Source organism: Chaetodon trifascialis, chromosome 3 (assembly GCF_039877785.1).
Source record: "Chaetodon trifascialis isolate fChaTrf1 chromosome 3, fChaTrf1.hap1, whole genome shotgun sequence".
NCBI lineage: Eukaryota > Metazoa > Chordata > Actinopteri > Chaetodontiformes > Chaetodontidae > Chaetodon > Chaetodon trifascialis.
In genome coordinates this window covers 32,085,773-32,109,275 of record NC_092058.1, presented here as the reverse complement: position 1 = coordinate 32,109,275, position 23,503 = coordinate 32,085,773, and the positions used below count along the sequence as shown (strand labels likewise).

Here is a 23,503-nt window from a genome sequence, read left to right as displayed (position 1 = left end):
GCGCCGATGGAAGTCCACAACCAGCTCCTTGGTTTTTCCAGCATTAATCAATCAGGAATGTTGAAGCTTTCTCTCACATAAGGCCCCAGTGTCAACAGTTCAAGATTGTAATGATTTGATTTTATGTTGTGCACGTTTGTGTTAAACCAGTCAAATTACCAAACACACAAATCTGTTTTTTTTTTTTTTTTTTTTTTTAATCATCTTTGAGTTTTATGACTCTGAAGCCACACCGCTGGCTACTGATGTGTTTCAGTGGTGAGACAAGGGAAAAAAAGAAAACATTTTCAGACTTTCTGTTCTAGTCCACTGTGTCCCAAGAACGCGCACGCAGGAAGTTCCTGTCCTATCGAGAGCGCGAAATATGACGTAAGTTGCTTGCCGCGCAGCGATGATGGCGGTGCGTGAACGCGCAGTAAAAGTAATGGCTGCTCTGGATCGGCGGCTTCCTAGCCTCGATGATTTCGTGGGTCAAAGCTGGACTGCCTGGGCCGATTGGGCCGGTGTGACGGCGGCGGATGGTAAGGAAGCACATTGACGCAAACACTGGCAGCTGTAAGGCCATTTAATCAAAGCACCGGGTCTTATTTTCGTGGAAACGGAGGACAGAGCTAACCATGTTACCCAAACAAAGACCCTGCCGGGTCCTAGCGCTGGGTGGTTAACATGTTGCTCTCTCCCAGGTCCCACTGCATACGCTGTCTTCAAGAAAAAATAAGTCATATTTATTCAGATATAGACATTATAGTTTGTGTTTTACGGCTGTTGCCATTAAACAAACTGCCAGCGTTTAAGGGATGCGTTTCATTTGAGTGAAACGAGCCCGGCAGCAGTGGCATCAGAGCGGAAGGAGGCTAGTGTGGATGGGTAGGCGAGCAACTTCTTGCCGTGGAAAGCTAGGCTAGCTAACTGGCTAGCAAGCCAGACTAGCCGTTGACGACGAGGCAGTTAGCGTTAGCATGCTAATGCTAGCAGCAGGAGGACTGAGAGTAGACACCGGTGACGGAGGAGGAGTCTGATGCTGTTGCCACCATGTAAATGCTGGCCCAGCCTTTGATATTGGCTAACGTTACCCTGTGTTCTCTTCGCTTCATTTTAATGTTCCAATTTGATACCCAGCGTCGCCACTTCCATTTAACTAATGTTAACATTTCTGTATGCGACAGGAAATCTCAAGTGTGACTTCAGCCCAAAAAGTGCTCTCGCCCTTCCCAGCTTAGAGTATGTGCGCTCACTCATTGTCTGGCATCCCTCCAAGTGCTACTTTGTCAATAACTATCAAATGAAGTCCTGTTCCACCACACAATATCCACTGTTATTAGCAAACCAAGAGAAAAATGAGTTGAAAATGACCAGCAGCAGTCAATGGAGAAACAGTTGACCCGCACATCAGTCTTTTTATATAACACAGCTTAAGGGACTGTTTATGTGCAGAATTTGTGGAGTAAGGTCAGGCTATGTCTTGCCGATGAACCTAACGCACAACTTTTGGAAAACATTTGACCTTCCAAGGGGCTTATCAAACATGTGTGATGTTTCAGGACCTGATGTGGACGACTGCAACAAGAATGGCAAAAAGGCTGCAGAGGCCATGTCTCTCAGTAAAGAGGGTAAGTACGTGATCATCAACAAGACATAGTGAGTCTGTTGTTGTATGGGACATTTAAAAACAAGATGCTTTAAACTAATCTTACTTGTGTGTGCTCCAGTTACTGTGCCTATACGTTGACCTGTAAAGCTTAAATCAACTGGACCGCAGCTTTTCTTAAGTCCAACCTTGCTCAGAGACAATGAGTAAATTGGTTTGTAGAAACCAGGGCTGGTATTAAAGCTGGCCAGTGTTTAGTTTAGGCACCTTCTGGCACCTGGCCTGGCCATGTGGAGCAGCAGCTGTCTTTGTGTGTGCGTGTCAGAGCATGATGTGATGAAGCAAAAGGAGTACCTGTTCAAATTCTCAGTCATGCTGCATCAATGTCGCATGGGAATAAAGGCCAAAACAAGGTGATGATGCAGAAGAATGAGCAGAGGTCAACACATTTGTTTTGACTTGAACTTAATAAGTTTGTAATTGAAAATTTCTTTCTGCCTTTTCTCACTTGTGGGGTACACCCTGGTGTAGGCTGCCAGTCTATTGCAGTCTCACACTCACACACACAGGCATATTTACACAATTATGGGCAAAGTCACAAATTGGCCATAGCTTGCAGTTCTTTGGACTATAGGAGGAAACCTACTCAAGAATGAGAGCATCCAAACTCTAGGACACAGCAAGATGGCCCCATGGCTAACCACCGCACAAGCAATGCACAGTGCCAAATCAAAAGCACCACTAAACCAGCGTAGAGCTGCGTGATGAACTGTGACATTGTCTAAGTACTCAGTAAATGGTTAATGTAAAGATTGCTCAGTTTCTTTAAAAGTGAATATATCATTACCTTACATGACAATGTGTATTTCTTAGCTGATGATGTCAAAATCCAGGAAGTTGGGGACATTGTAGGTTACCATCTGAAAACAGATTATTCTCATCAATATTTTCTACCAGTGCTGTCCAACTCCGACAGTACTTTTGAGTAGATGTACTGTCTTTCCATTATGCAGTTATCATCCCTCCATGCTTCACAAAGTGACTCCCTCTGCAGTCTGATATGTGTATGGTCTTTGTATTTCCTCTCCCCTTCACTCATCCTCTCTGCACTCCCCTCGTCCCAGACATGTCCATCTTTGGCCTCTACCCAGGCCATGATGACTTCTACCTGGTGGTGTGCAGCCATTGTGGCCAAGTAGTGAAGCCACAAGCATTTGAAAAGCACTGCGAGCGGAGACATGGCCCTCTGGCCAAGCTGTACGCCCGACTGCGCTCCCCCACCCCTGCACCCCAGCCCCAGCAGAGGCCCCATCACGGCCACTCTCCTTCCCATGGGACCAACACTGCTTCCGCTTCATCCTGGGAGGGTCGTGGCCAGGGGGTTGGGCAGCTACGGGCAGCGCCACCTTCGCCTTCCACCCCACCCCAGTACAGACACTCCAAGAACTCCAAGGACGGAGTACGGTAAGGACAGAGTGGGACGTGTAAGGGAGAAAGTTCTAACCTGAGCTCAGGGATCAAAGAATTGAACTTCACTGGAAAGTAGATAAAAGTTTTAAAGAAAGCAGTGTAGTCCAGTGTTTTGATCCACCTAATGAAATGCTTCCTTCAGTTTGATTACATTTGAAATGCCTTAAGTCACGTTTGTGTTTTTATAGAATGTGTAGAACAAAGGGCTGAATTTGATAAAAGTAATTTTATCAAAGTCAGTCAGGTCTGCCTGGTAAATACAGGGTCACAGCCTTGTTAGCCAGTTAATTTAGTGTAGCTTAAAGCCTGGAACTGGCCTGACTCAACACAGTCTGCTTACCAGCATCTCTGACGCTTACTAATTAACATTTTTATATTTTAAAAGAAAAAATTTGAAAAAGATAGCACATTGTGCTTGTTTGTGCTGGAATATTTTTTGACCAATAGCAGTAATTTCCTGACTTAAGTAACTGCACCAGCCAAGAAATGGTCCAACACACAACCCCCATAAACCCCCACAGCTTGTTGTTTATGTCCTGATTTTTTTCATTTTCTACATTTCAGAAATGCTGCAATCAAGCAGCTACATTTTGGTGCAAATTTTTACTATTTGTCATTTCAGACATAAAAATTAGAGGTGGACAACCTCTTGACCATTTTGAATGCATTTTGGTGGCATTGATTTGCATTTAAAACTATAATGTATTAGCTGGTTCGATATGCATTAGAATTAGAGTCCAGCCTCAAAGGGCTTGATATTAAACATGCACTAAGTTAAGAATGGAAAGAATAAACTGTTCCTCACACCAGCCTTAGACACTAAATTGAGAGGGGAAACCATCTAAAGGAAAAGTTTAATACTGATGTCATGAACAGATTGTATGCTGTCCCCGATTGTCTGACCCGATCAGATCAGATCAAAGCCAAACAATAACTCTCAACTCAAATTTTTTCAGCCTTTGATAAAAAATGTATCTGCTCCTTTTGTCAACAAGCAGTACTGGATTCTTCATCCACAAAACACACAGTTGAGATAACGTTTATTTTAAGAAGTACATTTCCTAAACTTTGGACTTGCACTTGTTCCATCACCCAGACATTCTCCACTGGACAAGTCCTCCCACAGCAGCCACACAGAGTCATCAGTTTTCAAGCAACCGCCACCTCTGGAGCCTCCAATGAGCTCTCCTCCACCATCGCTCAGAGATCCACCCTGGCCACACGGAGGCACCCTGCCTAGACCTTCATCCAGTGACAGGCCCCCCACCCAGAGTCAGAGGAAGGACTCCTCTATGGCCTCTGCAGTGCCAGGCCACCGGATCCCGAGACCCTACAACAAAGTGGCCTCCAGTGAGTACAATGGAAAAACTTTGGTAATATGCAAGGAGTAAGTGGATGCTTATTATGCAGCCTGTCAGGTTCCATTTCTTAGATCCATGCTCTTTAAGAGGAAATTATAATTGTTAATGGAAACTGTGTAGTATAAAATTCTAGGATAATGCATGCAACATTTGGAGTTTCTACTCTAGACACCAAGCACACTTACTATTTGTGATAATTGCAAAGTAAACAGTGGAATTTCTCTGAAGTTAATCTACTAGGAATGGGCACAAAAGTAAAAGCGGCTTCTGAAAGAGAGATGGAACGCGCCTGATGGAATTGCATGTATTGCCTAAAACGGCAGCAGTCAGCTCCCTCAAATGCGTTGTGGAACATAGACAGAACGCCCCCGGTGGGGCGTTCTACATAGTAGAGGTTCTACTATGTCTATACAGGAAGTGTAGAGAAAGCATATTAGCCGTGCAGCACCTTCACTTTTATGCCAGTGGTTACGCATTCATGTTCTTGAAAGTATTGCTGCGTATATTTTGGTAGCACTCAGAGCCTGATACACAGTTGTAGGTATACTGGAATGCAAAAGGTTGGGCGACCTCATCAGAATTCCTGTGACTGAATAGTTAAGTGAGCAGAAGATGAACTGATCTCCAAAAGGCATTTGTTGATAATGAAACATTCCCTTCAACATTTTAAGCAAGACTAGTGTATTATTTTCTTTTGTACACTATTAGAACGGATAAAAAATTTAAAGAAGTGCCATACAGAAGTTTGGGCACCCCAAGAGAATTGAGCTCTCCAGTAACTTGTAATTAAGGTCTCAGGGCTTAAGTCACTTCTTGGGGTTGTGGCTCGTTAAGTCGTCCTGAGGAAAGGTCAGGTGATGCAAATTTCAAAGCTGTATAAATACTCTGACTGCTCAAACTTTGGCCCAACAATCAGCAGCCATGGGCTCTTAGAGGCAGCTGCTTAGCACTGTGAAAATTACAAAAATTGATGCCCTCAAAGCAGGAGAAGGTTAAAAAAAGACAGTAAAGTGTTTTCATGTAACTGTTGCAGCAGCGGAGGTCAAGCTGAGGTGTGGAAGACCAAGAAAGCTTTCTGAGAGAACTGCTCGTAAGATTGCTAGAAACACAAATCAAAGCCTGACTTTGACTTCAAAAGGCCTTTGTGAAGATTTAGCAGCACACCACAAAATTCTGCATCAGAGATTTGCGAAGGAACACCAAGCCTGATGCTGAAGTAATCTTAATTAAAATATTCAAGAAATGTGTCCTCTGTATTAACTTTATGTTGTTTGGAACTCGTCTTTTACTCACTATTAACTATTCACAGTAGCAGAAATTTTGAGCAGGGGCGCCCAAACTTTTCATACCATTCTGTGGCATGTGAGTAAAGCAAGCCAAAAGAGACACAGTACATGATGATAGATTTAAAGTGTGACTGAAGCATGAGCCGTTACACAGCCTGTGTAGGTGGCTGCATTGATTAAAGAAGAACACTGCTGGACACCTGAACAACATGGCTGCCAAACCCCCTGTGACGACAAGTAACGAATGATCAAAAACACATAAGTTACTGGAATTCCAGCTTGTTGAACACATTGTGTTGAAAATGCATGAAATGTCTGTTTTTTTTGTTGGCATTATTGACAGCACTATATGTGGGGTATTGCGATACTGTGTGATGATGTAGCTGAGATGCTGTTTCTGTGTGTCCTCAGAGAGGGAGTGTGACTTGGACAAACACTGCGGCGTCCTTGACCCTGACAGGAAGAAAGTCTGCACTCGCCTCCTAACATGCAATGTAAGCTGCTTCACTAGGCTAATGCCCTACCTTCTCTCCTCAGACTCTGCAAGTTTTCTTTCTCATGTCATTTTTCCTCTATCTTCTCCGTGTAGTTCAGCAAGAGCAGAGCAAAAAGAAGTTTGTGAGTGCATGGTCTTTGTATTACTCAGATAATGGCCAATAAGTCAGATCATATTTTTGACATTGTGCCTTTTGACGGCAACAGAAACATGTCTGTGTTAGCGAAGGGATCATGTGTGATGCAGGCTCTTAACTAAAGTGATACCCTTGAAGCTTTTTGAAAATACATGAAGTGCAGATTCTACGTGGCTAATTGCAGTTTACATATGGCGAGTAAGACAGGCAGCAAACAACGAGTCTGGAAGATATTCTTGATTTCTTCTGGATGTCATATGTTCTTGTTAAAGCTGCATTTTGATTGGAATATGAAGATTACAGGGAGCACCCCTTTATTTCTGTGCGAATGTATTTGTTATTGTTAGTCATGGTTTCAAAGACATACTTCAGTATTTTTAGTAAGTTTTCGACTCTTCAAACCATTCAATGAGCCCTTCTGCCCTGCAAGTCTTCCATTTGATCTGCTCGTATCTTGCTGTGCAACTTCAATGTTCTTTCAAGAAGAATTGTTTACCAATCAGTTGATGCTTTGATGCACGAGTTGGATTTATTCTGTATTCTACATTTCATCATTGTTTTAATAGTTGCTTCAGATAAAGTGGGCAAAAAGAAGAGATCTGAGTGATAGCAATGTGAGATCAGAGTAGATCTTTTCAAATGAGTCAAACTGCAGGCTGCTCTTTGTTACTGAGCAGCACTGACTGAAACTGAGTGCTGAAAATGGCTCCCAGCACAGGAAGAGTCCTTATATGGTAGCTGGTGTGTTAAGGAGGAAGTGAGTGTGAGAGGCCACATCCAGCTGAGTAGAGACAGGATGACCTGATTAACAGGAAATGACAGGAGTGACAGGAAAGACATGCGAGTAGACAGTCTGCATCTTATACCTGCTCAGTAGGTGGCTGTATTTTCTCTTCCACCTGCTACTGGGAGAGAAATATGTCACGCAGTCATTTTAACCACTCATTTAGAATATGATTGAAATTAGAAGTGTGTTTAATGTGCCTTACTGATGGATTATTTCAATGATAACCACAACAGTGCTGCCTCACAAAGCCTCTTGGATGTTCTATTGTTTACTGAAAGAATTTATTAGAGACTCTTGCCAGAACAATTAGTGGATTAGTTTTCTCACAAAAAATGAGTGTCATTTTGAAAATATCAAACATTAGCTGGTTTGACAGTGTTAGAATTCCTATTTCTGTTTCATTTTATTGCAAATTTATGTTTTCAGAAAATAGGCAGCTTGCGGACGTCAGTTAGAACTGGTAAAGTGTGATGACCATGGCATTTCTGTTGTCATTCAATAGAATAAATCAGTTGGTTATTTGAAAAATCATTCTTAGTTTAATTAATCATCAGGGATTTCCAGAGCAAAAAGACATTTTATGATGACACAAGATCAGCTGTTTAAAAGCTGATTCATTTGTGATCCTTTGTTTGATCTGGGTACAGGTTTCATATGCTCCTTTAAAACAGTGGGGCAGCTCATACAGCTGTGACCTGCAAGTGACCCCTTTACATTATATTCCACTGGAATTTTTCTTAATGATTAGAATTGCCCAGAATCATTTTCCGTTCTTTAGGAGGACCCCCTAGTTTGGGAAATTAGGGGTAAGCTCAAAGGTTTCTAATTTATTTTGTCGTTTTAACTCTTAAAAAAATACAGTTGAAGGGAAATATTGTTTCTCCAGGACTAGGTTATAAAAATTGAGCAAAAGACAAAAATATAAGCGTAAAACATATGGGTCATATGTTTGGGCTGTCAGTTGGCCAGAAATGACATTTGAAGATTGTTTCTAAAAAATCACATGGGTTCGAACTATTCAGGGGAAAAAAAAGACGACATACCACTTGTTTATTGTTTCAACATAAGACTCTTTCAAAAGATCGACATACCTACACATTACATCAGAAACAAATATAATAATGTTCTATACTGTGTTGTTGAATGATTTGCTCCTCTCAGCTTGACCTACATTTCATTTTCAATCAGTGAAAGTGATGTTGTGGTTTCCACTTGGTGCCGGTGTTGTGTTGAAGTCTGTTCCCCCATCAAATAATGTTCCAGGCCTGTCAGGATTGTGTTTCCCATAGTGCTACCCACTGACTGGTAAGAGTTAGGGATAGGCATGGGTGCAGATTAAAGAGGAAACACAGATCGACAGGACACAGACTTCAGCACAGTTATGGAATATTATGGAAAGGATCCATACAGAGATAGCTTTTTGTTAGAGTAAGAGCCTTTTTGTTTATCTATGAGCAGCCACCACACTGCATTCACAGAAACAGTCATTCAGAGGCGCTCCCACGATGGTGCTGCCTTTTTGTCAGCGATGGAATATTCATTTCCACAGTGGACTGTATGGACTCTTTACAATTCAAACATTAATTTGCATTTAGAATATTTGTTAACAGCCTTAGTCTACTCTAGTACTTTGAACAAAGTGTCAGCATACACCCCAACAGGATTCGTTGGGTGTGAAAGCTCAACCACTAAATTCTCAATAATCTCCACCATCCCACTGCTGTTGCCTGGAAACACTGGAATTCCACCATTGACTGGTCTTAGACTGATGCCAAAGGGGCCTTCACATGATAAGAAATTGTGACTACTGCGTCTGCCTGGAATAGTGACTACTACTACTGCCACTACGCTACTGCAAGGGCCTTCTTTGCGACAAACTCAGATACACTGTGTGTAATAATTTACAAACAACGATTAGCTTTCCGGAATGAAAGGAAGTACTTGCGTTGCCTAGCAACGGTGAATCGCTCGCACTTGTTGATGACGTATACCTGAGCTCCGCCGCCTCCGCTCAGCGCCTCTGCGCCATACCTGGCGTTGAGCGAAGAGTAGTCACTGTGTCTGCCTGGAATAGCATACACAAACAGCTAAGCAAACATTAGCATTGTATTTAGCTTAACGGTAGTTCATAAACGCTGCCTGGAACTGTTATCTCATTGGTTGCGCTTTGAAAGGTCAGCGGCAAACAAGGTCAAAGTTCAAGTAATTTGAACTTTGAGCGCAGCGGTAAGCGGCAGATCTGAGCGGTGCGCCACGCTGAGGGTAGCGGTGCCGCTTAGTCGGGCGCCAGCGCTCTCTCCATAGGAAAACAATGATGCAGCCGACGCAAAGCGTTTTTACCGCTGATCATGTGTAGGGGCCTTAAGTACAATCAGGTTCTTTTCATGCACTCTCTGATCCCACCACAGTTACCCTTACTCTCTACCCTTTACCACCCCAACCTGCTCTAATCATAAACCTAACTATTCCCTTGCGTCTTAAAGATGCTGTCAGACAGTGAGAACACGCAGGGCTATTTGGTGCTGCTGCTGTCGGAGTTGATGTGTGCTGTTATTCCTGTATATATTTTTTGTCACATTGTGTTACTTTTTTAAACAATACTTGTATACATTCTGTGTTTGTCTTTATGTTTAATTGCTACTGCAACACATTAATTTCCCAAACTGGGATCAATAAAGAAGCAGTCTAAAGTCGATGATAGTTAAACTTTTTCAGCTTGCTCAGACATTGGCAACCACAAAAAACTACTACTAACTGCAAAAAAAGAGCAAAGTTTAGTGGTATCTGAGTTCCCTGAATTATACGCCTCTTCATCAGACAGATCAATGAAGAGAAACAGCTTTGTGGCAACATCAGACCCAAGTTTGATTATCTGGTTTGGGCCAATAAACAATGAATAGGATATAAGTTAGCCAAACTTGCTATACTAATCGTGTTATATTGATATCCATTTCCTCTATTTTAACTTACACCCAACTATATTTGGTTAAGTAATGAGATAAGAGAAGCTTGATTCTGTGGTCTGTGCTGCAGGTTGTTTGTAGAACTGGAGGGAGCCAGCAGCAGTGCTGGGGGAGTTGCACCCTGCTGTCACCTGTTCGAAGTTACACATCTTCATTAAAAAACAATTCTGTTGTGCTTTAAGCCAACCAATAGTGCTTGGCAGGCCAGTCCACAATTTTGTGCAACTCACCAGTTGCAAGTCGAGCCATTTACTTGAAGTCAATTCAAACAGGAGTAAATTCTGTCTAACTGGCAGTATACTGTGTCCTGGTTCTCAGATCCACTCCATCCACCAGCGTAGGAAGGTGGTGGGCCGCAGCAAAAACTTTGACCAGCTAGTGGCAGAACTCAAGACCAAGGTTCGTGAGAAAGGGTCCCAATCCCTGGAGGGAGGCTCCTCCACTGGACGCTCTCCCAGCCCAGAGGCCCCCAGGGAGCAGGCTGGGGCTCCACACTGCAGGAGACCTCTGACAAGTCTCCCTGCTTTCAGGTTAGTGAGTTTTACTGAAGCTAGTTAGTGATGTATTCACACGTGTGCATGGTAGCAGCGAGGGCATTTCTTGACATTCTAAACCTTTGTCTACCTTCAAATCAGATGAAAAATCCACAAAATAGGTTGCTGTGTTTGGTTAAAACATAATCTTTTCCTCAGTTTTTCAAGCAGCCACACTTTTACTGCCCACTCACATAGACAGGATAATAACAGTTGTGTCTTTTAACCACCTTAGTTGATCAGACAAATAATTTGGCTTGCAGCAGTGATGCGTGGTCAGCTACTGGAAATCAGACAGGGAAACATTTTTACCAAAGCTTACGGATGTGTTAGATGTGTGTATATTGCAAATCTGCTCACAAAGTGTTCAACCTTCAAACCATACTTGACTCATTGGCTGTCTAGGTTGAACTGTAGTTGTCACTATTCAGACTACAGTCTAGAGACCCTATCTGATCAGTTTTAGACCACAGAATTACAAAGATTTAATTATACAATCACCAAATATAGTTGATTTCAGACCTGAGTGGTTCTCACACACTCATTGTGTGCTGTGCTCTGTGTCTCTCTTGCTCTTTCTCCCTGACTTTCTTTAAATAAAGATCCTAAGCATCAGCGTCATTGTGTGAACGACATACACCTGTCAATACCTGCCACATAGCGAAAGAGGGTGAGAGGTTGGTTGCAGATTCAGGATGGCTGAAAGCATGTCGACCCATTCAGGTTGACCACCAAAATATGTTTAACCTGTGCTACTCCCTTGGTCTGAATTGGGTGTAACCTTACTTGATTGAAGCTGGTTTATTACAGATGGTGATGGAATAACTGGATCTGATCACTCGGTTACCACTTTATTCATGAAGGGGAGGTGTATTGACATTTGTATTAGACTGCATTACTTTGAGCTTTTTGAACCTAATAAACTGGCAAGTGGGTGTGTGTCCTAATTAATATGAACACATTCCTAATTCCAAAGTCCTGGTAGAATAAAGGACAGGGAATCACGGTGATGATGAGAAGGAACTAGAAAATTCTAATGGAAGCATAGGGAATAAGTGCTTGAGCAAGTTAATGTAGAAGGTCTAACTGGATCATGTTTCTGAATGTGATTGATGGAGCATTGCACTGCCAGTAAATGTGAGATAAATGGTGTTTGGGTTAGAGACAGTGAGCGTGTGTACTATATATTATGGTATAACTATATGCAGTATCATTTAAACCAAGTTGAGTTTGTTCCTTTTACAGTCGTTCTACTGCTGTGTCAGAGAGTACCACAGAGGAAGAGAAGCAGTGGCAGGATGAGGGAAGTCTGCAAGCCCTCTCACCACTTGTCCAAGGGCGAATCTCAAGTGATGAAAGTGAGGCTGAAGGACAGGAGGAGTCCGTTGAGTTCCCATCTTCTGCTGCACATCCCAGACCACTAGCGGTGAGCAGTTTGTTTTTGGGTTTAATTGTGGGAAAAGAGTTTTTCTTTTGTTTAAAGCACAATCAAAAAAATAGAACAGGAGCATCTCATTGAGCTGGTGTGTCTGTCCACCTAACTTTTGAAACTCTGAGCTTCTGTATACATATTTTATCATGATCACCTTTTTCAAAAAGATGTTTTTAATTAACTTACATTAGAACAGCTTCTACAAAGCATACTAGATGCGTCACTGCTTTTTTGTTGGGTGTTGTTATCGCAGATTTTCTCCAAGACAATTTTGTGTCATCAGACTACAGCACTTGTGTTCTTAAAAGCCTTTAGTGGTACGTTGCTCACTCAAGACATTGGCTGCATTTGAAACAGCCTACTATACTGGCAGTACATAGTGAATTGGCCAATATGTAGTATGCAGTATACAAACAAAAGCAAAATCTGAAGTACGCCAAAAATACCCAGAAGTCGTACTGATTCAACAAACATGTCCAGTACCAACTGTGTCCAACAATTCAAATCAGTGGAGTGGCAACAACTAGCCGGGCCAAACAACAGGAAGTTTTTGTTTTACCTAACACGTTCGTTGGCAGTATGTAGTAGGCGGATCAGAATACAGCCATCTTGTGATGAGGTCACTGGTAACTTTTCCCTGTGAGGTCTGACTATGGCAAATCATGTTTGTGCAAAAGATGCTGCTCAGTGAACCAATGAACTGCTTTACTATCAAGCTCACAGCAGAGGTTGGAATGGTTTTTATCCTGCTTTACCCAGAAATACATCAAAACAAGACTCTAGTGAAATTTAATTTGACTACCTGTGAAACCACAGAATAACACAGGTGTTTCAAAGCCGCCACTGACCACCACTGGTACAGATAACAAGAGGAGACATTTGCCTGTAACAAATTTATAACAAGTATTCTTTCTCCAGGTATGTTCATTTGGCAGCCATGCGTTGGGTCATGGCATCTACACATTTGACAGGAGACTTCATCACCTGAGGTCGGCTCTCAGCAGCATGCTGGAGCAGCACATCAGCGCCCATCTTTGGAAGTAAGAAACCTGAGCTTACATTCTTGCTTGGCTTTTTTGACTTTGCTAATTCTTAAGAGTTTTTGCAAAGCTATATGATATTATTTCAGGGGTTGTCAAACATATTACTCAAAATTCCGCATCTGATATTTATTGAAGGTTAGAGGTCTGGAACGAGTGACAGTGACAAAATAACATTTAACCAATGAATTAATGTCACATCTCTTGTGATTGGGCCAACACGGACGACTCAGACAGTTAGTCCAAAGTTATTTCTGACTCAGACACATTCTTGCAACTGCGTTTACACTAGTTGTGTGCTAGAGAAAACAAGCACGTTCGTATCTATTTTAGGAGCTGATATCAAATTCAACTTCGACAGCTTAGCTAGCAATGAATAAGTTCTTACCTCATCAAAAAATAAGCAAAAGTAGTCAGTTTGACACTTACTACAGTCTAACAAAAAACCCAACTGACTTGCATCTCATGGTTAAGCTGCATGATTCTCCAACAACACTGGAGTAACTTCCCATTAGGACTTGGATGGTCATGACAATCCTCACCAAATTAATTGTGATTCACAATATTATCTTGTGAATCATCAAAATCTGCTTAAAACTCTTAAAATTGCACTAAAACTTAAACATTTTTGTTGAGTCACATAGAGCACTGTTTCTCAACTGGTGGGTCGAGACCCAAAAGTGGGTCATGGACCCGTTTTCAGTGGGTCGTGGGCCTTTGCCTGGACAAAAAAAAAAAAAAAAAAAGTCAAGAAAAAAAATTATGTGCTTTCATTTATTATTTATTTTTATGCAGCGGAGCGCTGTCTATTTGTATCTGGGCTCTCCGGATGGTGGGTCCCGAAGCCAGGCCAGTTAAGAACCACTGGTCTAGAGCAGTGATTCTCAACTGGTGGGACCTGTTTCTGTTGCCGGGGGGGAAAAAAAAGTTAAGAAAAAAAAAAATCACGTGCTTTTATTTTGAAGGGGATTTTTTTATGGTGTGGAGTGCCGTCTTTTTCCTAGATTTTGGGTCATGGTTTGTCATTAAGGGGTGATGGTGGGTACCGGACCCAGACGAGCTGAGAATCACTGACATAGAGGGCTCATCTTTTTTAGTAAACATCCCTTTTAGTAAAATCTTCTCGATGTGACCAGTTGTTTATGAGGACAAACTGCAGTCAGTTCTCCGTTGCTCAATAATCTGTCGTTCGTGAGCTGGCCAGGTGTAGGATAGGTGTAGAGGGACTGCACCACACAGTGCGGACGTTACATTACATCCAACCACAGGGAAAAGATGAAGCAAATTAGCTATTTAGCTAGATAGCTAATGTTACCTGGCTAATGTTAACTAAATTCACTGGTGACTAAAGTGTGAATTAACATATACAGCACACACACAGTCGGAATTTAGCCCACGTTTAGATAAATTTCAACGTTACGCTAACTTGACCAACATTTTTTACACCAAGTAACTCACAGTAACGTTAGTTAATTGTACATGGACTGCAACAGACAGAGCTGGATGCTGGTCATGGAGATTGGAGTGCAAATTGGAGACTACCTCCTCCAGCAGTGTCTGCATGTGGCATCTCATCTCCCTGTCCTTCTCTAGTTGGGAATCCATAGTATTTCCACACATCTGATGGAACTTTTTTTTTGAGGGTATAATGGGCAAGGCCAGCCTTCAGCCATGGCGACAGACTTAGGATTTTAGATTGTTTCTAGAAAGATGCAGGCTCCCCCTTGTGGCAGTTTGATTAACTATTATCCCGATAATGGAAATTGACCGTGGTCAACTTAAGTGTTTACTGGCTTGTTGGCAAACTGGTCTGCAATCACTCTCAGGATGACTGGGCTTCTCTTGCTGGTGATTAATGTTAGATGCGCGCATTTTCAGAATTCGTTAATAATCTGCGGGGTGAATGTGGCCCATGGGCCACCGGTCAACCATCACAGAGTAATGGACTGGGTCCGAACTGTCTTTCCATTGAGTCCAGATGTGGACTGAGCTCTGGACTTTGATAAGCCCTATATTATCTTACTCTAAATGTTTTTCTTTATTGTATGAAAAATGATGTTCAATCAGTCCTTTTTCAAAAAATGCATAGGCTTGAAACAGTTGAATATCTATTTTTGTGCATTATGTCCATAAGAGGGAAAACCAAAACACAGAGACATACCATGTATATTATTTCAACATAAACGTCTTTTAAAAGATCCACATACCTACAGATTCTAAAATCGAAGAATGAAATAATGTCCTATACCCTGTTGTTGAATTATTCACTTGTCTCAGCTTGACCTACATTTAATTTTCAATCAATGAAAGTGACGTTGTGTGCAGAGTTTCCACTAGGTTTTGGCACATACCCTGGATTTTAAAGTCCTGGACTGACAGGAGCAAGTCTGGCCACTTCTTATCTGATTATGAACCCTATGTTCCCATGTTTCTGTGTCCAAGTGACAATGGGGATGGGAAAGGGAATAACAATTTTGGAAGTTTTTCCAGTATTTAGCACGAGTGCTGCATCTGGCAGTGTAATTCGTCCAGGCATTTGTGAACCATCAGTGTGCTAAAGAAAAAAATCATCAGCCATCCAGTCATCCATCATGCAGTGCATTCAGTGCAGCCACCATGGCGCTGTGTATGGATGGGTGACATGTCTATATACTACAACTATTCAGCCCACTAATGCAAACTGGCTGCTACTTTTAATGGAACACACTGTACCACCATGTTAATCACAGAGTAGAAATCTGCCAACCCACAGTGATCTTTTTAAAATGCTTGCAGCTAATGTGGCACCTTGACTGCTCACCTTTTAGAATGTTCGCTCCTGCTGCTATGATGGTGTCTCCACCACAGTGGCCTTGGTTTGATTCCAACCCAGAATCCTTTGCTGTATGTTGTCCTCTTTCTCCCCCATTGCTGTTGCTCTCCATTTGTACTGTCCAATAAAGACAAAAAGCCAAACAGTGACGAATGATAGTTGATGGATTGTACCCGATCAAGTGGGCCACTCTCTGTCCACCTCCACCTCATTCAGGTTGATTCTTCCCTCTGTAAATGGATGAGGACTAGCTGCATCAGATCATGTGTATTGGTAATACTAGCTGATAAACTTGAGTGTAACCCACTGCTTAGTCACTAATAGATGAAGCAGATGGTGTTTTTTGCTGCCCAGAATAGCAGTGGTGAAGAGTCTGTGAAGTTGGAAGGAAGATGGAGACTGGCTTCCCTGAATATCAGATGAGATTGACTGCATTTACACGCACACAGGAAAAAGAAGCTTGTTGGAAGAACTTGGATTCAGAACATCAGAGCCCTTCAGTAACCTAGTTGCAGCCAAATCTGTGCTTTTGTCTGGCTGGTTAGTAATCAGATTGTATTTCTACCCACTACTGCATATTTGAACCAAGATTTGCACGCTTAATCTTAATGGTGTTAAGGTTATCTCACACATTAAGTGAACTTTGTAGGACTTGTAGCCCGTGTTTGAACTCAGTCTTTGTTATTGTTTTTATATAAAAAAACATAGAACAACATGAACATGAGAACAATGTCAGAACAATAATAATTACAAATAGCAAACCCCCCACCCAGCCATAGTAGAGACAGATATATAACCAATGAAATTACAAGTATAATAAAGCACAAACAAGTGATACACAAACCAATTAATCACATTGTATTTTACAGTTTATATTATTATACAGCTTATGTAGAATGGTCAGATCAATAGTGTGTTCATGAGAAACCTTTGGTAAAGGTTGTGTTTTAATAGTTTCTCGAATGTAAACAGTCGTACCATAAGAAGTTGCAGTAAGCAATAATGTACAACATCGTGTTGTGATGTATGAAAGTAATGGCCAATGCAAAATGTGAAAGTTTGCCTCTGATTTGTCTCATGGCATTCTTCACTTCTGCAAGTTTAATTCATGGTCAGAACAGTTAAACCAGTGAGAGTTGACTGGTAACATATAGCAGCAGTTATGTTACTTACAGCTTACAATATAATGAGCAGTGATTTAGAACAGTGGATAAACTGTCAGCTGACCTGGGTTTCATCTGTTCTGTTTAGATAGTTTCAGTGGCCTTCTGTATTGTATCTTATGTAAGGAATACATTTTAAATAAAATGTATTTAAATACATATCATTTTTAACAATATTAAGATATTATTCAGGAAATATAGTATCTGGAAAAAGTACTCCCTTCTTCAATTAGTAACTTCAAATTCTTGAACAGATTGATCAGATTTTAATCAGATTTCCTAAATTTTGCCATAGAAGGTTGGATTTCAGAAGCTCCAATTTAAAAAAACATGTCCTGGACAAAATTTGATCTGAAGAGGCTGATCTGTAAACTCAGGGCTAAAGCTCTCATTTAATGTCTGTTTTGGTTCATTCATTTATGCATTTACTTTCTCTAAATCCAGGAAATTACCTCAAGCCACAGACCTTCAATCTCCATTTCCCTCAGCCAAGACCATCACTTCCTCCTCACCCTCCTCCATCGCCGCCTCTTCTTCGTCTTCATCACATTCTAAGGTCCGCACAGGAAGTCATATCAGCTCTTCCCTCAAAACTGCATCCTCCTCCTACTCCTCTTCCAGTCGTGGTCCCGGGAGACCCCCAACAGCCATACCATCAGAGAACTCCGGGGGCAGTGGCAGCGGCAGCAGCATTGCTGGTAGCCATCTGGTGTCTCCGAGTAAGCCTGTGGCAGTGCGTCAGGTGGCTCCCGGGCGACCCAAGAACCCTGTGGGGCGTCCCAGCAAGCAGATGTTGAAGCTGCGAGAGGAGGCAGCTGCCGCCGCTGCCCTCCGCAAACGCAAAGCCCCATCCCAGGAAGGGGAGCACTCAGGCCCCGACAGGAACTGCATCATCCTCCAAGACAGGGGCCGCCCACCTTCTGCTGCCTCTTCCTCCTCCTCCTCCTCTTCATCTTCTTCCTCTAAACCGCCAATTCCCTCATCCCTCCCACATGGACAGACCAATGGCACGCTTTCTCCTAGCAGTAAACCTCGCCCCCAGCCCTCACCCTCAGAGTCCCACTCACCAGCCGCCAAGGCAGTCTGGACCTACAGACGAACACACACTCCTCTGAGCCATTCATCACCCCCAGACCCTTCCTCCAAAACCAACAACTCCCACAGCCAGGGTGGTGTGGGGGACTCAGGACTGCATGGACAGGGCAGCACGAGAGGTTTTGAGCACCAGGGGCTGGTGAAGAAACGCAAGGTGAGCGGCATGGAAGAGCACTCGCCCTCCTCCAAACCCTCAGCGCACCGCCTGTCCTCTTCCTCTTCCAGCTCTGCCACCTCCTCCTCTCCGCGCTCAAACTTCTACCCCTGGAAGGACAGTAAAGGCGCGGGGCTGGCTGGAGGCGTGGAGAAAAAACTGGGCACACAGAAGGTGAGTTTGGAGGAGATCAAAGGTTAACAGGAAAAATGATTTGTGGTTAAAGTCACAATATGCAGCTTTGCTCCATCGGGCTGCAGTGTACAGTCTGTGGTGGTCAAAAGGTCAGCTTGATTGGCAGTCATTTGTAGAGCTGACGTGACAGCTTCTGTAAAATGTCCATAGGCCGCGAGGAGACCAGCGGTGAACACTGACAAACACAACACTGATTGGGCATCGTTAACCTGGCTTGTTAAAAAACATAGGAACTATATTAGTTTGTTTAATTACTGTTTGCCTTCATAGATCGAGAGGCAGTGGTGGAGGAAGTACTCAGATCCTTCAATTCAGTATACCTTTATTAGTCCCACAAGGGGAAATTCCAAAATAAAACGCAAATAAAAGTAGTAAAACCACACAGTAACAATATTCTGTTTCTAAGTAAAAGTCCTGCATTGAAAATGACTACAGCTACTGTCCTCTGTGACGGAGCGAGCCCCAAGCTTTTCACAGCTGCCTTTCAAAACAAGACTGACTTGAAACTCAGATTTTCGGTGGACATTTGTGTTTGTGAAAAAAGACACGTGTCATCACTTATTTACATGTTGTCTAAAAAAAACAATTAGAATCTCCTAAAATCAGTCACCTCTCTGAGAACGTCATGGGGAGTTTTCTGTGGGCTGGTTTTCACTGTTTCACGACTTGTCAAATATTATTTCATGTCTATAATGAATAAAACATTAAAAATGGATGAACCACAGGTCTAAAAAAATTATGAATAATTTATATATAATAATAATAATAATATTATTAATAATTTTGTCACCTTATGCTTAGGGTGTCAGTCAGCTTAGAGTTGTGTTACCATGGCAACAGTCAGTGACATGTGATTACAAGGTTGCTCAGCTGGAGTTAGCAAAGGTTAGCAGTTTTAAGCTGAAGCCTAATTAACTAGTGCTCAGTCGCTCCCCCAAATCCCCAAAATTGAATAGAACATCAGATGAACATGAAGTGTCTTCACCAGCCCTCTGATTCTTCTTCTCTTCTGACTTTTCTGACACCATTTGTGTCAGTTTGTTTAATTGACTCTGTTTTGTACAGTTCTGAAGTGAATATGCAAACCTGCTGTCAAAAATGAAAGTAACACTTTCATATTTTTCTGTTGTCCCACAGCCAAAACTGCACCATTAAGTGTGCCTGCCTTACAAGCCACTATGAGGGAGCCAGCTCTGCTCAGTCCAAGACTGAGGCAACAGGACTCGTGCGTGTGTGTGCGCGCGCGTGTGTGCACGCGTGTGTGTGTGCGTGTGTGTGTGTCTGTGTGTGTGTCTGTGTGTGTGTGTGTGTGTGTGTGTGTGTGTGTGTGTGTGTGTGTGTGTGTGTGTGTGTGTGTGTGTGTGTGTGTGTGTGTGTGTGTGTGTGTGTGTGTGTGTGTGTGTGTGTGTGTGTCTGTGAGAGTGAGCGAGAGCGAGCGAGCAAGCCCCCGTCTGCCTGCCTTTTGTCTATTGAGCAAACGCTCAAGAATGGGTGTGTCAGGTTGTTTGTATGTGCAGAGTTCGTGCAGTATGGATTTGTTGGTGTGTGACTCTGTTGTCTGGATGAATGTCTGAGGGAAGCTGGGAGTGGGAGGGTGGGATAAAATTCAGAGTATGGATTAAGAAATACCTCAAGACCATCCGGTTATGCTGCTAAATTAAATATGTTGGTTTATAAAAATGAATTAAAAATGTCCTTTACACTTGGTTTCTTGGTTTCTATTTTTAAGACTATATGTGTTATATTTAAGCTCTTGATACACTTGATCTTCCTCTTAAATGTCACGTCTGCTTCAGTAAACTGTCCTCGGTGTATGACAGTTCTCCAGTAATGTTCTGTACCTGTTTGTTGAACGCTTCATTGCTCAGTGTCTTGGGCATCATTTTATTTCTGATTGCACATATGTTGTCTTTGGAAACTTTTGGATCCTCAGATCACTTTAAATACATTTCCACCTTTCATGATGCAGTTTGTGAGATAAGATTTTTTTTAACAAGGCAACTGTGACAGTAGTTTTTACAGAAATGGTAACCATGGAGATCATATATTTAGTCTGATATACATGACCAATGCAAAACAGTCCAGCCATCACAAGTTCCTAAACAAGGAATGTCTTGTTTACTTAGTGTTCATGGTGACATGAAGGGGTTTTATGAAACCCTTTAATGTATTAGAGTAATGGTGCCCTGCAATGGCCTACTTTGTCTGATTACAAAATATAGTGGTGAATATATTGAATTTGTACTAAACTGCAGTCTTGAATGTACCCAGATCCACTCCACCTGTTGACATGGTGCCCTCAGCCGTAGTCTGTCCCTCTCATACTTAATAATAACAATAAATGAGTGGTACAGTACACACCAAGGTAACATACTGTGAAGAGGTGACCAGACCGCCATCTAATTCCCAAGCAAGGACTACATCGAAAAGCAGCTTACAAAAGTGAAGCATCTCAGAGGAAGCTGGAAATCATTAGAATGACAAATAATGGCTTAATGCCTCAGCGAGAGCCTTTCAAAATAATGATTTAGTGTCTCAATGACAGTCTGGCAACATGATGAGAAACATCCTCCATCAAAATATTGATAGTTGCTTTTCTCAACACTATTTATTATTGTAGGAAGTTTCATTTTGAGGTATGAAGTCGTTTTGAGAAACTTTCTCATTCTTTATTTTGTGATGCTGAAAGATTGCTTTGAGAAATTAAGCCGTTATTGTAATCAAGTTTCTTATTCTGATTATTATGAAGTTTTTTTAAATCACACTGGCGGAAATGAGCTTCTCATCTCTCATTCGATGTCGAGGTAGACTCGACCAGGAAGAAACCAGGAAGTGAAACCAAAACACGAGCCACGAACAGTGGAGGTTGGAGGGTTCCGGTCTGTGATTTGGGAAGTGCTCATTGGACAGGTGGTGGCTGACAGTAAAAGATCCACCTTTGCTCAGACTGTGATCGTGTCTGAAAGCGGAGCAGTGGCTGCTCAGCGCTCACTCCTGAGGCCTGTACCATAAAGCTTGATTAACCTAGCCGGGCTTCCTCTTACTTATCAGGCTTCACTTAACGAGACATCCGCCCTCCGGATTTTCGGTACCATAAAGCCGGCTATCAACTCACTAATTCAATTCAGGCTTGTCCAATCTAGATCTGTGCGCGCTCACAAAAAGGGCGGAGTTTGCTGCATGCGACCAATCGCAAACATGGAAAAATCAGCCCGAGCCGCATATTTCACTACGGAGGAGCAAACAATAATAATTAATAAATACGAGGAATACAAATCAATAATCCAGGCAAAAAGCAACACAGTTGCAGCTGCCAAACGGCGCAAGGATTGCTGGCAAAAAATCGCCGACTGTGTCAATGCGTAAGTTAGTGCCATTATAATATTACTTCCCCACTATGACTGCACTTGTATATCTGACTACAGTAACATTTGTGTGTCCATAAATGTATGTGTGTATGAAATTTTTCGTTATGGCATGTGATTGTAGCCTTATTATTTCAGATGCAACCCGAGTGGAGCAAAGAGCAAAGAACATGGGAGCAAATCAAACATAAGTATAAAAATATACTTCAAAGTGGTCAGTACGCTTACTATATCTTATACATGTAGCATATGTATATGTAGGCCTACATGTTGGAGGCTATATACAATACAATATACAACGGCAAACATCCCAAGGCTTAGTATACATTATGCAAATTACACATCAACCTTGCTTACCTGCGATGTCATAAAAGCCCTCTTTGATGCATTGCGTGGGCAGGTGGCCGGGAAACACCACGAATGCATCGACAAGCTCAGTCAGGGCCCCCGCGACTTTATGAATAGCTCTACATACTGTGTTTTTCCCGAGGTTTTCGGCATCGCCAACAGAATACATAAAAGTACCTATGAATGAATGAATCAATCAATCCATGATTTACTTAAACAAATAATTGATTAATGGCATTTTATCTGTGGCTTGCTTGTAACCCATCCAACGAGGGATTTAAAGACATCATAATAATTCCAAACATCACTAAGAAATATATTACCTGTGGCAAAAAAACCTCAGTGCAATGCACACTGTCTGCGGGACTGTCAGCGCGTGGTTGCGGTGCGTTACATTACTGATGTAAGGCTCCAGCAGCTGACAGATGTATTGTAACCCCTCTCTCGGAAACCTGTACCTTTCGTACAGTGATTGTTCAGACAATTCGAACGGATTACAGTGATCTCTAAATACTCTCTCGCGCCTGAGTGCTCTTCGCACAAGCTGTGCACCAAGATCCACCGGGTTCTCATCAAACGGACAGGCCATTTTCCAAGAGAACTGATTGGTCAGTAGGTGGGGCTTTTATAACTGCTGAGCTCTTATCCTGAATTTATCCTGCTCCGGAGCAGGTTAGGTGTTCAGCATAGGTTACCACGGCAACGTAGCCCGATAGAAAGTAAGCCACCTTTATGGTACCGAAAAGCCAGGGTTAAGCCTGAAGTTATCTCGCTAAACCGTAATCCAGCTTTATGGTACAGGCCTCTGGTGGTGTTGTTTCCGCCTTTCACACATTGGCCAACCGCGTTTATTTAATCCACAGTCCTGCCACATTTGGTTCGGAGGGATTAGAGCGCCGCTTTGACTGGTTTCGTCAAGTCGCCCAAAACTAGCCACGAAAACAACTGGAAGTTGATGTTTTCCCGAACAGACCTCATTAAACGAACGCAGCATTGAAAGCATTACACAACATCTGGACTGTAAGATTTTTCCTGCAAGATAGAGGATTACCACGGCTAGAGGACCAAGGAAACGACACAACGGAGGGAGGGCTGTCGTCGAATCAGCAAAAACTCTGATATGAATTTTTAGCGTAGGTTTTAGTCGTTGCACAGTTTAATGATTAGTATTAATTAGCTTTGGAGAGTGACATTGTTATAAACCCACTCTAAAACAAAGGAAAGCAACTATAAGACGCTTCATCTGGACGTGGAGTTTGAAAGTCTTCATACCGGAAGC

General features: G+C 42.3%; 1 protein-coding gene across 1 annotated transcript; it reads left to right on the top strand.

The window, feature by feature from the left end:
• The first annotated feature begins 391 nt into the window (after positions 1-391).
• On the top strand, positions 392-20,218 carry atxn7l2a (ataxin 7-like 2a). The gene is made up of 10 exons (XM_070959845.1): positions 392-521; positions 1,542-1,610; positions 2,713-3,052; positions 4,155-4,408; positions 6,117-6,199; positions 10,406-10,617; positions 11,866-12,046; positions 12,971-13,092; positions 17,512-18,490; positions 19,649-20,218. The coding sequence occupies exons 1-10, from the start codon at positions 392-394 to the stop codon at positions 19,664-19,666; spliced, it is 2,388 nt and encodes a 795-aa protein (XP_070815946.1). The 3' UTR covers positions 19,667-20,218.
• The last annotated feature ends 3,285 nt before the right edge of the window (positions 20,219-23,503 follow it).

Coding starts and splice junctions, on each gene's coding strand:
- atxn7l2a (XM_070959845.1), top strand. CDS start 392: ATGATGGCGGTGCGTGAACGCGCAGTAAAAGTAATGGCTGCTCTGGAT. Junction 6,200..10,405: donor CTCGCCTCCTAACATGCAAT/GTAAGCTGCTTC, acceptor CCTGGTTCTCAG/ATCCACTCCATCCACCAGCG. Junction 12,047..12,970: donor CACATCCCAGACCACTAGCG/GTGAGCAGTTTG, acceptor TTCTTTCTCCAG/GTATGTTCATTTGGCAGCCA.